The sequence below is a fragment of the Nerophis lumbriciformis genome, linkage group LG10 (genome assembly GCF_033978685.3).
Source record: "Nerophis lumbriciformis linkage group LG10, RoL_Nlum_v2.1, whole genome shotgun sequence".
Lineage (NCBI taxonomy): Eukaryota > Metazoa > Chordata > Actinopteri > Syngnathiformes > Syngnathidae > Nerophis > Nerophis lumbriciformis.
The window spans coordinates 34,072,257-34,090,360 of record NC_084557.2 but is presented as its reverse complement, the minus strand read 5'-3'; the positions used below and the strand labels follow the sequence as shown (position 1 = coordinate 34,090,360).

Here is an 18,104-nt window from a genome sequence, read left to right as displayed (position 1 = left end):
CCCACTCTGTGCCCTATATAAACCATGGTATGCGAATGCTCCCATTAAAATCTCCTGATGATTGAGGGTACCCCCCCTCATGAAACAGGCCTGTAGAGATGAAATAGTCTTGTGATTTTTTTCCCACACATACATATATTGCGCTCTACTACGGTATCGAGCACTATTTTTTGGATAACCTTATTAAGACATATATATATATACATATATATATATATATATATATGTATATATATACATATATACAGAGTGATACAGTATATATATACAGTATATATATATATATATATATATATATATATATATATATATATATATGTGTGTGTGTATATGTGTTGTGTATATGAGTATATGATGATACTCTGACTGAAAATTTCACTTCAAAATAAACCCCGAAGGTACTTTAGATTAACTTTTAAACAAATAAATGACTTGCATAAAGTAAAACATTCTAAAATACTCCTGTATGACATTCTGGCAATAAAGTCGCATTTGTGTAAAAACAGTGTGCTTTTTTTTTTTTTAATTCATTCATGTATACAACCTGTGATTAATCATGATGAATTCAAATTCAAAAGTGTGATTAATATGATTTAAAAAGTATGCATATATGTGTTTATATATATATGTATGTATATATATTATATATGCATATTATGTGTATATGTACTGTATATATATATATATATATATATATATATATACATGCGCATTTTGTATACATATGTATTATATATACAGTTTTATCATTAAATATATTTCTTGGTTATAATTTATTATTTAAAATACATTTAGAAATTTAATAAAACATTTAAATAAGATATATTTGTAGGTCTTCTACAAAGCTAAGATGTCGATAGCATAGCATACATTGATCCACATTGTTCTGCTTTTAGCATTATTAATGTACACAATTTATCAAGGCATCATTCCATTTTTCTGTCGCTAATCCAAATTTGTAAAAAAAAAGTTGCGACATTTTCATGTTCAAACACGCACACTCTATTAATATGCAATGTAGCACACCTCATCTTTTTTTCAACGTAATAGAGTATGATATTCACTGCACACTCCCTGAGGATCCTTTCTTGTCTTCTGTGCTAATAAGCACACATGGAAAAATGTTGTCTCGACCTCACTTTGCAAACATGAACACACTCGCTTCTTTGTCCCGAGTCTTCCAACTTTAATGTCACTTCCCTCAACTTTCATAAACTTTCCGTCCCCCCCCCCCCCAATCCCCCCCTTGGAGAAGACGTTTGCTCACGTGTAGGAACACCTTCCTTCATTGTCCTCTAACGCCGCCCAGCAGGACATTGTTCTCATCAGGACCGAGACCCCGTGGCTCTAATCAGCCGAGGAGTTGAAATGCTAAACTCCCGCTGGCCATCAATTTCCATGACAACGCACACTGCAGCAGGAAAATCGAACGCTGAGCTTACCTTCCTGATCCACTGGCTCTTTTTCTCCCCCCAAAAGATGTGTCCTCCTGGTCCTCAGGTCCAGCTAGGACGTCCTCTGCCTCCCTGAGCACAGTGCTTCCCTTGTTCCGTCACCCAGCTCACACTGCATCTTTATTCCAGCTCCATTCGCAGGCTCCCAAAAATACAGCCGGCAGCTTAAAACCGCCGCGAGACCTTAAACCACTTCAGTCACAAACCCCCCCCTGCGACCCCCCAGCCTCTGCCTGCCCCTCCTCCTACACCTCTCCCCCGCCTTCTGTCTCCCAGATGAAGCCTGGATGTGATGGTCCTCTCCCAGTCGTCACTCCTGCCAAGAAGCTACCTGAGGTCAAAAAGGTCAAGGAGGTCGGTCATTTCCTTCTGTGATCGAAACATCCCGTCACCATCCTTCCCACTCTTTCCCACACCTCTTACCCATCCCGCTGAGCTCTTCCCCTTGAAAAATCTCCCCGCAGCCTTCAGTCTGGTGGCCTCCCTCCCTCCTGCTTCCACACAACTGCTATACCTTTCCTTTCTCCCTGCAATGCAGCCGACAGACTGGAACAAACCAGGGGACTGTTTGATTGCACGGAACCACCTCTCGCCTCCTCTCTACCCTGACTCAAAGCATCTTTTATGAGCTTATTTATCCACACGCCCTCCTTTTCCTTCCCTGCTCTGAGGTGTAGCTGCTGACACGCTGCAGGTTCCATGGCAGCCTGGAACTCACTACATGGGATCAACATGCCACTGCAAAAAGTCAGTGTTCAAAAACAAGAAAATAAAAAAATACAAAAATGAGGAGTGTTTTATTTGAACTAAGCAAAATGATCTGCCAATAGAACAAGAAAATGTGGCTTGTCAAGACTTTCCAAAACAAGTAAAATTAGCTAACCTCAATGAACCCCAAAATACCTTAAAATAAGTATATTCTCACTAATAACAAGTGCACTTTCCTTGATAGAAAAAACAAATATGAGACCCTTTTTCTCTTAATACAAACCCTGTTTCCATATGAGTTGGGAAATTGTGTTAGATGTAAATATAAACGGAATACAATGATTTGCAAATCATTTTCAACCCATAGTCAATTGAATATGCTACAAAGACAACATATTTGATGTTCAAACTGATAAACTTTTTTTTTTTTTTTTTTTTGCAAATAATCATTAACTTTAGAATTTGATGCCAGCAACACGTGACAAAGAAGTTGGGAAAGGTGGCAATAAATACTGATAAAGTTGAGGAATGCTCATCAAACACTTATTTGGAACATCTCACAGGTGAACAGGCAAATTGGGAACAGGTGGGTGCCATGATTGGGTATAAAAGTATATTCCATGAAATGCTCAGTCATTCACAAACAAGGATGGAGCGAGGGTCACCACTTTGTCAACAAATGCGTGAGCAAATTGTTGAACAGTTTAAGAAAAACCTTTCTCAACCAGCTATTGCAAGGAATTTAGGGATTTCACCATCTACGGTCCGTAATATCATCAAAGGGTTCAGAGAATCTGGAGAAATCACTGCACGTAAGCAGCTAAGCCCGTGACCTTCGATCCCTCAGGCTGTACTGCATCAACAAGCGACATCAGTGTGTAAAGGATATCACCACATGGGCTCAGGAACACTTCAGAAACCCACTGTTAGTAACTACAGTTGGTCACTACATCTGTAAGTGCAAGTTAAAACTGTCCTATGCAAGGCCAAAACCGTTTATCAACAACACCCAGAAACGCCGTCGGCTTCGCTGGGCCTGAGCTCATCTAAGATGGACTGATACAAAGTGGAAAAGTGTTCTGTGGTCTGACGAGTCCACATTTCAAATTGTTTTTGGAAACTGTGTACGTCGTGTCCTCTGGACCAAAGAGGAAAAGAACCAACCGTTTGTTATAGGCGCAAAGTTGAAAAGCCAGCATCTGTGATGGTATGGGGGTGTATTAGTGCCCAAGACATAGGTAACTTACACATCTGTGAAGACCACTTTGCATCTGTCCATCTTAGATGAGCTCGGGCCCAGCAAAGTTGGCGGCATTTCTGGGTGTTGTTGATAAATGGCTTTCACTTTGCATAGTAGAGTTTTGACTTGCACTTACAGATGTAGCGACAAACTGTAGTTACTGACAGTGGTTTTCTGAAGTGTTCCTGAGCCCATGTGGTGATATCCTTTACACACTGATGTCGCTTTTTGATGCAGTGCCGTCTGAGGGATCGAAGGTCTGTAATAACATCGCTTACTTGCAGTGATTTCTCCAGATTCTCTGTACCTTTTGATGATATTATGGACCTTAGACGGTGAAATCCCTAAATTCCTTGCAATAGCTGGTTGAGAAATGTTGTTCCTAAACTGATCGACAATTTGCTCACGCATTTGTTCACAAAGTGGTGACCCTCGCCCCATCCTTGTTTGTGAATGACTGAGCATTTGATGGAAGCTGCTTTTATACCCAATCATGGCACCCACCTGTTCTCAATTAGCCTGTTCACCTGTGGGGTGTTCCAAATAAGTGTTTGATGAGCATTCCCCGACTTTTTCAGAGTTTTTTTTCATTTGTGCCAGCTTCTTTGAAACATGTTACAGGTATCAAATTCCAAATGAGCTAATATTTGCACAAAAAAAAATGTGTTTTCCAGTTCGAACGTTAAATATCTTGTCTTTGCAGTCTATTTAATTGAATATAGGCTGAAAAAGATTTGCAAATCATTGTATTCTGTTTTTATTTACCATTTACACAACGTGCCAACTTCACTGGTTTTGGGTTTTGTGTATCTATATACATGTATATGACATAGGCTCATAACATGCAACTCAAAACTAAAACATTTTGATGATTATGGTTTATAGCTTATGAAATCTCAGAAAAATAAGAAAGATTGGGGTTTTCAAAAAACTAAGATCATGAAAATCATAACAAAAACAAGCTTGACATATCTCACGTTGCTTGTAACGAGTTGATATCACATACAAGTTTCACAATTGAAGTCAAATTGCTGAAATGAATTGACTTTTGCACAATATTCTCATTTTTGGAGTTTCACCTGTACAATATGCATAATTTTTTTTTTCCATTTTATTTGGAACATGTAAAAAAACAAGCACATGCTGTAATTTGCTCAAAGTATTATACAAGGTAAAAAAAATGTCATGATTAAAAACAAGTTTAAAAAATTTGAATTGCAGTTGGGATAGGCTCCAGCACCCCCCGCGTCCCCGAGAGAGACAAGCGGTAAAAAATAGATGGATGGATGATTTATAATATAAAAAACAATCAAATGAATGCACTAATTTATGCTTTAAATAAAACATATCAATCGTTGAAAAATGGTTTGAATTAAATCATTTAAATATGTGTATGATGTATAATAAATTATTCACAAAATAATATATAAGCAGATTAATCGCGCAATTTATTTTGACGGTGCATGCTCCTTTACCTTAAGTGTGGATGGTTACCTGAAAGGCGTATTATTTGATCAGTGATCAGGACTGAGGAGACTCCAACTGGCGTACTCGCAGGCAAATTTCACTTCAAAACACACCAAGATGTCACTTAAGATAAAACTGTTACCACGTTTTAAACAAATAGACATAGTGTACTCAAGTAAAATGTTCCTGAATGACATTCTAACAATAAAATTGCACTTGCGACAAAATATGGAGGTCTTTTTTACGTTAATTTAAATTATGCAAGCAAGTAATCACTTGTGATCAATCAGGATTCATCCAAATTCAAATTGTGATTAATCTGATATTAAAAAGTAATCGTTTGACAGCGCTAATATGTAAATACAACAACAAACTTTGTGCAGTAATTAAACATACATTTATCGAAACCAGGGGTCGGCAACCCAAAATGTTGAAAGAGCCATATTGGACCAAAAATACAAAAAACAAATCTGTCCGGAGCCGCAAAAAATAAAAAGCCGTATATAAGTCTTATAATGAAGGCAACACATGACGTAAGTGTCTATATTAGCTATAATAGCCTACTATCAAAATTACTTTAAAAGTCTTAAATAAGTCTTATAATGAAGGCAACACATGACGTAAGTGTCTATATTAGCTATAATAGCCTACTATCAAAATGACTACCGGTATGTGTCCCAGGCTGAAGCAAATCTTCGTTGACAGAAATGTTGAAATGTAATATTTATTCTACTAATTTTTACAACATTAGAAACCATTTGTAAATCAGAGGCCACTCAGAAGGTGAGATAACACCTGGAAATTACTGGCGTTTAATGGCCAAAGGTATAGATGTGTGTGTCCAAGTTAAAGGAAACTGCAGGCTGTCTTCTTCTAATAGATTTATTACAATCTTTAGCAAGCTAGGTAATGTTTGCTGTGGTCTGGAACAACATGGCACACAAACAACTATCTGAAATGCAGCCAATATTGCAAACAGATAATGTGTCATGAGGCATGCAAATATAAATTATACACAAATAGGATAAAAGTAAAGGATATTAAATGAGCTCAAATATACCTACAAACGAGGCATGATGATGCAATATGTACATACAGATAGCCTAAATAGCATGTTAGCATTGATTAGCTTGCAGTCATGCACTGACCAAATATGCCTGATTAGCACTCCAACAAGTCAATAACATCAACAAAGCGCACCTTTGTGCATTCACGCACAGCATAAAACGTGTGGTGGACAAAACGAGACAAAGAAGGAGTGGAAGATTTGACATGTAAACAAACTGTTGCGTCACAGTCCACACTATGGTGGGTTCAAGAACCGCCGAAATTAGTAGGACAAAGCGATGTTCACCGAATACTCTCATCAGTGAAGCATACACACAAAAAATATTAAACAGTGGTAGTTCTAACAATTGGGAAGGTTTGTGTCATGTTTGTCCACAAACAAAAAACATACTAAAACAACATTTTTCCCCCCCATTTTCAATCCTTTTTTAAAAAATGCTTGAGAGCCGTTTGAGTCTTGATCTAAACTAATATTTGAATTGAATAATTTAAAAAAACATATTTTATTACAACAACAAATACAACAACAACATTTAAACATGAATATATGTTTTTTATTATTTTATTTATTCATGGTGTTCATTTATTTTGTATCTATTTAATTTGTCAGAGTTAATTTCAGGTAAAAAAATAAAAATAAAACAAATGTCCACTACATTGAATGCTGCATGCTCTCAGGAGGATATATATTAAATAAAAAATAATCATATAGATTTTTTTAAATCATGTATAATATTACTAGCTTGTGTCCCACCCTCTATTGTCATTGCAACACATTATTATTATTACTCATAATTAATATTATTACCCTACTCAGTGGCCTAGTGGTTAGAGTGTCTGCCCTGAGATCGGTAGGTTGTGAGTTCAAACCCCGGCCGAGTCATACCAAAGACTATAAAAATGGGACCCATTACCTCCCTGCTTGGCACTCAGCATCAAGTGTTGGAATTGGGGGTTAAATCACCAAAAGTGATTACCGGGTGCTGCCACCGCTGCTGCCCACTGCTCCCCTCACCTCCCAGGGGGTGATCAAGGGTGATGGGTCAAATGCAGAGAATAATTTCGCCACACCTAGTGTGTGTGTGACAATCATTGGTATTTTTACTTTAACTTTATTATGTTCAATGCAGAACATATTAGTAATAGTGATGTCAAAGTAAATAGGGAAGACAGAAAAACACAATATTTATAGAAAATACATCAATGTAAGCAGCCGTTGTCATATCAGAGTGATGTGGAGAAAAAGGGGCACAATGTTTTCAACAATAAAACAATTATTCATGGCTGCATATATAGTATGTGGTGTATCCAAGCAAGTAAATGCTGTCAAATTCCCTTATCAAATAGTGAGAATATTTAGTGGCACTTCAGCTAAAACTAAAGCTGTGTAATGGATTATCTCACCGTAATGACGGACACATGAAGACGTCACCTGAAAGAGGTGAAATCTTTTCAAAGGTAACTGCAGTGTTTGGAATTAGAAATTGGAATTAAGGTGGTGAGGCTCATTTTGCATGTTCCATCTCAGCTCACACCTGTCTTACACAACTTAACCTGTCAGATTTTGACAAACAGCTGGTAGTTTTTACCAGTTTGTGTGCTAATAATATATGTTACATTCAAATGGGAGGAAAATGTTGTATCACTTTTAGGCTTCCATTAAAATAACTACAATGGTTTTCACTGGGTTTTTAATTGGTAAAATTCCGGAAAGTCCCGGAGTTTGCCCTACTTTTTGCACAGTTAGATTGTTCGTACAAACATTGCACGTTTGCCCGCTTATCATTCTGCAGAATCAACAATAATCTCACGGTATCTGTGTTTTTTTCCCCTTTACGACTGCAAAATAAGTCACCGTGGGGACAAAGAAAGTTGTGAATTCCAGCACTTTGATAAAGAAAGTGAGAAATATTATTGAATTCAAGAACTCGCAGCCAAGTAAAAGTATTGGTAAAGTAAGATAATTGAGGGACAGCGGAGTTCATACTCCAACAGGCTCCTTCAGCTTCGTTCTCACAGTGTTCGATTCAAGAACTCCTTCATTCCGCACTCCATCCAGCTGTATAATCACTCGCCATACAGCAATAGATGATATCTGTCTATTACCTGACACCTTCTATGTTAGCTACTTCTCTTGTTTTTAATGTCTATTTTCTACAAACCCCGTTTCCATATGAGTTGGGAAATTGTGTTAGATGTAAATATAAACAGAATACAATGATTTGCAAATCATGTTCAACCCATATTCAATTGAATGCACTACAAAGACAACATATTTGATGTTCAAACTCATAAACTTTTTTTTTTTTTGTAAATAATAATTAACTTAGAATTTCATGGCTGCAACACGTGCCAAAGTAGTTAGGAAAGGGCATGTTCACCACTGTGTTACATGGCCTTTCCTTTTAACAACACTCAGTAAACGTTTGGGAACTGAGGAGACACATTTTTTAAGCTTCTCAGGTGGAATTCTTTCCCATTCTTGCTTGATGTACAGCTTAAGTTGTTCAACAGTGGTGATATCCTTTACACACTGATGTCGCTTGTTGATGCAGTACAGCCTGAGGGATCGAAGGTCACAGGCTTAGCTGCTTACGTGCAGTGATTTCTCCAGATTCTCTGATATTATGGACCGTAGATGGTGAAATCCCTAAATTCCTTGCAATAGCTGGTTGAGAAAGGTTTTTCTTAAACTGTTCAACAATTTGCTCACGCATTTGTTGACAAAGTGGTGACCCTCGCCCCATCCTTGTTTGTAAATGACTGAGCATTTCATGGAATCTACTTTTATACCCAATCATGGCACCCACCAGTCTAGTTCACCTGTGGGAAACATCCCAAATAAGTGTTTGATGAGCATTCCTCAACTTTATCAGTATTTATTGCCACCTTTCCCAACTTCTTTGGCACGTGTTGCTGGCATCAAATTCTAAAGTTAATGATTATTTGCAAAAACAAAAAAATGTTTATCAGTTTGAACATCAAATATGTTGTCTTTGTAGCATATTCAACTGAATATGGGTTGAAAATGATTTGCAAATCATTGTATTCCGTTTATATTTACATCATCCAACTCATATGGAAACAGGGTTTGTATTTCTGCTGGATCTACTCTCTATTTTATGCTGCTGCTGTCACATATACTGTAATATTGTACATGGTAATTGTTATATATTGTATATATGATATAGACAAAATATAATATATCAGTATATATAATATACTGTACATATACTATGTAAATATTACGTATATATGTTATATTTTATATCGCTATATTTAGTCTATTTATACCTGCATTGTCCTTTCCATCCTTACACTTTCCATCATTGTAACTGAGCTACTGTGTGGAGCAATTTCCTTTCTGGATCATTAAAGTTTGTCTAAGTAAGAAGATAGTGTCCCCTCCCCTCCTCACTCTCCACTCATTGTGGTCTTTGCCAACAAAAGTGAATGTAAAAGTGAGTTTAAAACATGTTTATTTATCCATTTCCTTTGTCATTTATATGTATTTCACATTGTTTTCTGCAGGTAAAACTCTACGCGACACGTGTTGTCTTAATAGTTTTGGAACAAATTAATTGGATTTGAACGATTTCTTATGCTTCAGTTGTACTACTGTAACTTTTTTCTACTGAAGGTCAGATAGTGAAAATCAAGGGCTCATGCAAGGGCTATTTAATTTAATTTTTTACATAAAATGTTGAATTTAAGCCGCTCTGTTAGTTAATTATATAAAAGAATAATAATAAAAAAGCTTTAGAAAAGATTATTAATAAAGCATCAACATTTTAACTTTTGTTTCCCTTTTTGCTTTTCCCTCCTCGATTGTAATCTTTTTGTTCATTGCATTTTCACAAATGGCCTGCAGGCTGCACTTTGGACACCCTAAACCAGACCTGGGCAAATTAAGGCCCGGGGGCCACATGCGGCCCGTTAAGCTTTTCAATCTGGCCCGCAGGACATTCCCAAATAATTTTTTTAGATCTTTAATATGGAAAGTGTAGCTGCCATTATGATGTGCAGTGATGTTTTCTAATGACCGGAAGTCTTGAACTATACAAAGTATTTCAATGGTTGGAATCTGCACTTTTGCATGATATACTAGTTACTATGGTCATCTAATTAGCTACTATAGTACTCTAATTAGTTACTATGGTAATCTACGTCACAGAAGCTCAGACGAGGCACCAAGCAGTGTGGGCGTGGTTTGTTTCCACAGAATGTTTCCAGAGCGGCCAGCCTGAAATTCAGGTGTCAGGGACAAACGCGAAAGGAAATTTTTACAACAAAGTTCTAAAGCTTAGTGATGTATCAGATTGTTTTTTTTTTTACCCTTCGCGTTCATATTTCGTCGTGTTTATTGTATTGGTTGGTTGGTTGGTTGTAAAATATGTCAATCGAGAGTTGTGATGTTCATATGTTCAATATTCAGTGTTTTATCGTTCATAGTTAATATTGTAAATCCCACATTCTTTATTTTCTTGTACATTCTGGGTGTTTCATTCATTCAGTAAAAAAATGTAAAATTCCATTCTGTTTTTTAAGGCGGTCTGTCATAAAATTTTTAGCATTACATCCATCCATCCATCTTCTTCCGCTTATCTGAGGTCGGGTCGCGGGGGCAGCAGCTTAAGCAGGGAAGCCCAGACTTCCCTCTCCCCAGCCACTTCGTCCAGCTCTTCCTGTGGGACCCCGAGGCGTTCCCAGGCCAGCCGGGAGACATAGTCTTCCCAACGTGTCCTGGGTCTTCCCCGCGGCCTCCTACCGGTGGGACGTGCCCTAAACACCTCCCTAGGGAGGCGTTCGGGTGGCATCCTGACCAGATGCCCGAACCACCTCATCTGGCTCCTCTCGATGTGGAGGAGCAGCGGCTTTACTTTTGAGCCCCTCCCGGATGGCAGAGCTTCTCACCCTATCTCTAAGGGAGAGCCCCGCCACCCGGCGGAGGAAACTCATTTCGGCCGCTTGTACCCGTGATCTTGTCCTTTCGGTCATAACCCAAAGCTCATGACCATAGGTGAGGATGGGAACGTAGATCGACCGGTAAATTGAGAGCTTTGCCTTCCGGCTCAGCTCCTTCTTCACCACAACGGATCGATACAGTTTTTAGCATTCAAACAGACATTATTGTGAGGTTTTGTATTAGTGTACCTAAAATAAGACCCAAGCACACATACTGTACAACAGATTTTCACAGTTTACATATATATATATACATATATATATATAAATATATGTATTAGGGATGATATCGGCCTGCCGATATTATCGGCCGATAAATGCGTTAAAATGTAATATCGGGAATTATCGGTATCGTTTTTTTAAAATGTATTTATTATTTTTATTTTTTTATTTATTAAATCAACATATAAAACACAAGATACACTTACAATTAGTGCACCAACCCAAAAAACCTCCCTCCCCCATTTACACTCATTCACACAAAAGGGTTGTTTCTTTCTGTTATTAATATTCTGGTTCCTACATTATATATCAATATATATCAATACAGTCTGCAAGGGATACAGTCCGTAAGCACACATGATTGTGCGTGCTGCTGGTCCACTAATAGTACTAACCTTTAACAGTTAATTTTACTCATTTTCATTATTTACTAGTTTCTATGTAACTGTTTTTATATTGTTTTACTTTCTTTTTTATTCAAGAAAATGTTTTTAATGTATTTATCTTATTTTATTAATTTTTTTAAAAAGTACCTTATCTTCACCATACCTGGTTGTCCAAATTAGGCATAATAATGTGTTAATTCCACGACTGTATATATCGGTTGATATCGGTATCGGTAATTAAAGAGTTGGACAATATCGGAATATCGGCAAAAAGCCAATATCGGACATCCCTGATATATATATATATATATATATATATATATATATATATATATATATATATATATATATATATATATATATATGTGTGTGTGTGTGTGTGTGTGTATATATATATGTATACATAGATAGATAGATATACCGGCCCCCAGACACATTTTTTTCTCTAAATTTGGACCCCTGAGTCAAAATAATAGCCCAGGCCTGCACTAAACTATATAGAGAAGAATTTTATTTTGCCACTCAAATTTTATTGACAATTTTTCCTATTAATGCAGAATATTTGTAAAGTTAGAGGTCATAGAAGTTTGTCCTTCTGTGCCAACAAACCCAAAGTTGGAACTTTGTTGTGTCTCAGTCTTATTGTAATTTGAATTTGTTTGTAATAAACAAACTCACTTGAACTACTTCAACACGTTTAATATACGAGTAGTCACATTTTTTTTTTTTATTAGTTGGAGATTTTGAAAATGACTATAATTTAAAATAGGGGTTGAAGAATTTTGAGTGCAAGTGTATATCTGCTAAAGTGGTCAGCTGTAGCTCCAAACCAACAGAACAATAGCAAACCCCCATTGTGAACACAGCTTTGATTTAAGAGCCGGGTTTAGTGATATTTTAGAGAGGACTAAATCTGCCAGCAGCCTGAAAGAGTCTGCATTTGAAAAGCCTGCAGAAAGCCTGGATTCTGTGTTGAGGGACAAATCCATGGAAACGAGGCCAAAGACTGCCATGTTTGCCCTCCGAGGGAGAACAGGCGAGGTTGCGCTTCATTCACTGCATGGACGAGCGGGATGATGGGAGGACAAAAGAAGGAATGTCTCATGAGTCAGTTCAAACCCCAAAAGTCATTGGAGAATGTTTATTTAGCGCAGTGTTGTCGCGCTCCACTTTAGCATTAAACAGACTCCCCAGAATTTTGTCATCGCAACTTTAGAAACAAATCTTTAATGTGCTTTAGCCAGTGTCATTTTTAAAATACGTCCCTTGAGAGTAATAGTTTTATTTTTTGGTAGAATGGTTTTATACTCAGCGTAAATGTTTAGTTTGTCTGTGAGGCTTTGCAGACTTAAAATGAACATGCATTATGTCTAAAAATGCCTGTAATATTATATCATTGTTGAGTTTTACTAGAATCTGTTTTTTTGTAAGGTTTGCAAATACATAAAATAGGTTTACTCACTATGACAGTATAATGTCAAAATTAATATGACAGTTATTTAAACATAACTCCTAAACACGCATGCAAAATGGCTAATAATGCCTGGAGAAATGTATCTTTGTTAGTTTTACTAGAATAATGATCTTTTGTAAGGTTTGCAAAGACACACATTTTTTAGTATAACTGTCATACTAAATATAAAAGTTATTTAAACATAACTCCAAAACCAAACATGCATTATGTCTAAAAATGCATGTAATATTGTATCTGTGTGAGTTTTACTAGAATCTGTTGTTTTTGTAAGGTTTGCAAATACAAAAATTAGGTTTTACTCACTATGACAGTTATACTGTCATAGTGAGTAGGAAAAACAAACTTGTGTATTTGCAAACCTCACAAAAGATAATTATTCTAGTAAAACTAACAAAGATACATTTCTCCAGGCATTATTAGCCATTTTGCATGTGTGGTTTAGGAGTTATGTTTAAATAACTGTCATATTGAATGTGGCAGTTAAACTGTCATTATGAGTGAGACCTAATTTTTAAAGCATGGTGGTAATCTTTTTGTTGAAAAGGTAATTTGTTCAATGTTTTTGTTCTTTAATATTTCTTACTTTTCTGAGTATTTATCCTTATGTCGTCTCAACAACTACACCCCCCAAAACCCAGAGAAATAATGGAGGGTATGATTAAAACAACGCCCTTCCTCAGATCAAGACTTCCAAACCCACCCAAAGATATGACATTTAGACAGTTTCAATACAAAATGTATTTTAAATATGTTCAAAATAACTGAACAGTGGAGAAACACTAAAAAAGTGGGGGTGATGCTATACCCTCAGGAAAAGCAGAGAAATGTCCTAAATAGATGTAAATACAATATTTTTTTTAACAAAAATATGTGGTATTTGTATTAATTTTGTATATTCAGCCCAATATACAAAACATATAAACCCCTGTATAGTCATGATTAGAGATGTCCGATAAATGCTTTAGAATGTAATATCGGAAATTATCGGTATAATTTTTTTAATTATCGGTATCGTTTTTTTATTTTTTAAATTAAATCAATATAAAAAACACAATATACACTTACAATTAGTACACCAACCCCCCAAAAAACCCTACCCCATTCACACTCATTCACACAAAAGGGTTGTTTCTTTCTGTTATTAATATTCTGGTTCCTACATCATATATCAATATATATCAATACAGTCTGCAAGGGATACAGTCCGTAAGCACACATGATTGTGCGTGCTGCTGGTCCACTAATAGTACTAACCTTTAACAGTTAATTTGACTCATTTTCATTAATTACTAGTTTCTATGTAACTATTTTTATATTGTTTTACTTTCTTTTTTATTCAATAAAATGTTTTCAATTTATTTATCTTATTTTATTTTATTTTTTATAAAAAGGATCTTATCTTCACCATACCTGGTTGTCCAAATTAGGCATAATAATGTGTTAATTCCACGACTGTATATATTGGTATCGGTTGATATCGGTATCGGTAATTAAAGAGTTTGGTCAATATCGGAATATCGTATATCGGCAAAAAGCCATTATCGGACATCCCTAGTCATGATTATTCTGCATGATGTTTCCCCCAACAATTATGCTCCATTTGTAGACAAACTTGCAAATTTCAACGTCATTGCTGTAAATTCTGATTAAAGGTTTGCAACTTTTGCAAGCATGCTTGTAGGAAATACATCATTCCAAAGCAAACCACGCAGCAATACTAAAGACGTGATTGGTAGTTCTGTCTGGCCACTTTTTGCTATGATACTAATGTACATAAGTTAAAGGCAACCTACTCAGTGGCCTAGTGGTTAGAGTGTCCGCCCTGAGATCGGTAGGTTGTGAGTTCAAATCCCGGCCGAGTCATACCAAAGACTATAAAAATGGGACCCATTACCTCCCTGCTTGGCACTCAGCATCAAGGGTTGGAATTGGGGGTTAAATCACCAAAATGATTCCCGGGCGCGGCCACCGCTGCTGCCCACTGCTGCCCACTGCTCCCCTCACCTCCCAGGGGGTGATCAAGGGTGATGGGTCAAATGCAGAGAATAATCTCGCCACACCTAGTGTGTGTGTGACAATCATTGGTACTTTAACTTTAACTTTAAAACTAGTGCTGGAAGCATAAGAATTCAAAAACAGTTTTAAGGCAGGACAACAATCTTCTTTTCCAACTTTTGCTTGGGAAAGATGAGGCTTCTCATGACGGCGTCTAGCTCCTCCAGAGCCAGCTGGGCATGAAGCACTGTGACTTCATCTGGGTCGGAGCGAACCACCCACTTTAGCGCTCGGTACAGATCCAACAAAACATCCCTGAGGACCTGGACAAAGGACAGACAAAATGGTCAAGTAGAACTGAGGACTGGCTGCAACAGAGTTAATGCAAGAATACAATCACTTCGTAATACAACAATTGCATGCGCACACAAAGACACAAATCTGGAGAACCTCCCAGCCAGTAACGTGTCTAGGTTAATAAACATATTGACAGAGCAACTGACTGAAGAATCGACTGGGATAATCCTCCCTTGTGACCTTTTACACCCCACTCAAACCCCCACTGATTGGCCTAAACCTTTGTGATGTGTTCTGCCGGGGTCTGTTCTCATGTCTGCAGGTATCATTAGACTCTGCACAGCTGGTGCACTGCTGCCTTTCTGCAATGTAATGACAGGCCCTGGTCTGAGATCAGCAGACAGCTCACTTTACAGCCACACCTGAGCCACTGGGTGAGGACACCAACTTGAGGGTGATGAGAGTATTTCCATACATGCAACTAATTATTTGTGGGGGGCCATAACAGACAAATTTAGTGCTACCTTTTCGCCCTCACCCATTATAAGAGGACTGTCATAATCACATAAGAAGACTGTCTGTGAATGTAGTTGTCGTTAGTCATATCTATGCAATAGCTGCCATCATAACTCTGCTTTTTAGCACACAGAAGATGTAACAGCAGAGATCATTGTTGCCAACTTAGCGATTTTGTTGCTATATTCAGCAAAATATTCTTTTAAAAAGCAACAGCACACATCTACTGCAGAGACTGACAAAAAAGCATGTATTAGCTCTTTTCAACCAGCAGCTGGTGCTGCTGTGAACCCCTCCCCCATCTAAAAGATCTACTCAGTGGCCTAGTGGTTAGAGTGTCCGCCCTGAGATCGGTAGATTGTGAGTTCAAACCCTGGCTGAGTCATACCAAAGACTATAAAAATGGGACCCATTACCTCCCTGCTTGGCTTTCAGCATCAAGGGTTGGAATTGGGGGTTAAATCACCACAAATTATTCCCGGGCGCGGCACCGCTGCTGCCCACTGCTCCCCTCACCTCCCAGGGGGTGATCAAGGGGATGGGTCAAATGCAGAGGACACATTTCACCACACCTAGTGTGTGTGTGACAATTATTGGTACTTTAACTTTAACTTAACTTAACCTCACTGTTCCATTGTTTTATGATATAAAAAATACTAAGTTACAGAATAAATATAATTTGTAGTCCCAAAAGTGGTGTTAAATATGAATTATTTAAATTAATCACAGTGTTGATGTGGATTGATTTAATTTAATCATATTCACATTAAATTTTAATCTATATTAATCATGTTTTATTTTGCGTTTTTTCTAAACATACATTGATCCACAATGTGGACCTACCATGAATTGATTTACGTGGACCCCGACTTAAAGAAGTTGAAAAACTTATTCGGATGTTACCATTTAGTGGTCAATTGTACGGAATATGTACTGTACTGTGCAATCTACTAATAAAAGTCTCAATCAAAAAATAACTACCTACTATTCCTTTTTTATGTGCTATTTTAAAGTGAAAGTGCTTTGGTGAACAGACAATTTATGTGAAAAGCGTATACACATTGTGTTGTTTACAGTAGAATGTCCTAGCGTAGATAGAGCGCTGACATCTTCAAAGGCCTGTTAATAATTGTAGTCATTTGGTGTGTGTTGTCCACATCTTAGTTAGACAGGGTGGTATGTGATGGTATGATTCTAGGGTGTTGAACGTTCATAGTGGTGACTCAAACTGTACTAAATTCCTCTATAAACATCTTCATCCAGATCCTTAACTCACTATGATTGATTTGTGCATTTGGTATTTTAGTGTAATTCTGATAATTGTCTGTCCTTCCATTTCCTGTTTTACTGTGTCAAAATGAGTGGGACAGCAAATGTACAACAATCTGTCGGGTCAATGCAGTGCACCACCATTGTTGTTCTACGGTCACTGACAAACTAGGAAGTGGAGTGATTGTAAAACATTGTTTCGTTCGGTGAAAAGCTGACAAAAGGTAAAACCTTTCCAGAAGACACCACATTAAATTAAAGGACCTGTCACTCTGACGCCTCCCACTTTCCAAAACACAATACTTAAAGCAGCGTAGTGAGTACACCAGCACAACTTTGTCTTAGTTAAAGAAATCTGCTAAAAAATATATATTTGACATGCTTCTTTGGATAACTGTTCAACAAGCCTGCATTTTTTATGAAAAGCATTCCAACCAATATAAATGGAAAAAATGCTTGCTTGAACCTGTATGGAAACAAGATTGGGAAAAATAGAAACCTCCCAGTGTTTTTTACATCAAAAAAAGAAAACTCTAAAGCAGTGTTAAGAACAGAACTTTCTCATACTCTGAGAACATTTTTTTTTTTACTAAACAGACATTACGAAATGATGCAATACATTTTAAATGTCAATTAAGCAATTAGCTTGGATAATTTTCTGACTCACGTTTTATGCTTGCACTTTTCATGGCGCATAATCAATGAGCTGCTTTAGCAAATGAATAAAAGTATGTCAGCAACGGCCATTAGATTTAAAAAATTTAATAAAATGGTGATTTTGTACAATTTTTTTTTTAAATATTTTCAACTAATATTACTATTGTATAAAACTTCCTGTGATTGGCTGTCAATCACCTGACTTACCCGAAGGGTCATCGATAAGACCAGGAACACATACTCTGAGAGTCATGTCTACAGCTGACACAAGTCCTTGTGAAAGTCATGCCCGAATATAATTCACACACACTCTTCCTCCTCCTTTTGTTGGTGGACATTGTGTGGGTTCTTGATGATATACCACACACACTCACTCACACTCTCTC

At 37.1% G+C, this 18,104-nt stretch overlaps 1 protein-coding gene across 1 annotated transcript in view; it reads right to left on the bottom strand.

The window, feature by feature from the left end:
- Positions 1-13,698: 13,698 nt before the first annotated feature.
- The window catches only part of tango6 (transport and golgi organization 6 homolog (Drosophila)), a 36,199-nt gene continuing 31,793 nt past the window's right edge, over positions 13,699-18,104 (bottom strand). Inside the window, exon 18 of the mRNA XM_061969777.2 lies at positions 13,699-15,302. Within this exon, the coding sequence (XP_061825761.2) occupies positions 15,126-15,302 (177 nt within the window). The 3' untranslated portion in view covers positions 13,699-15,125. The remainder of the gene's footprint in view (positions 15,303-18,104) is intronic.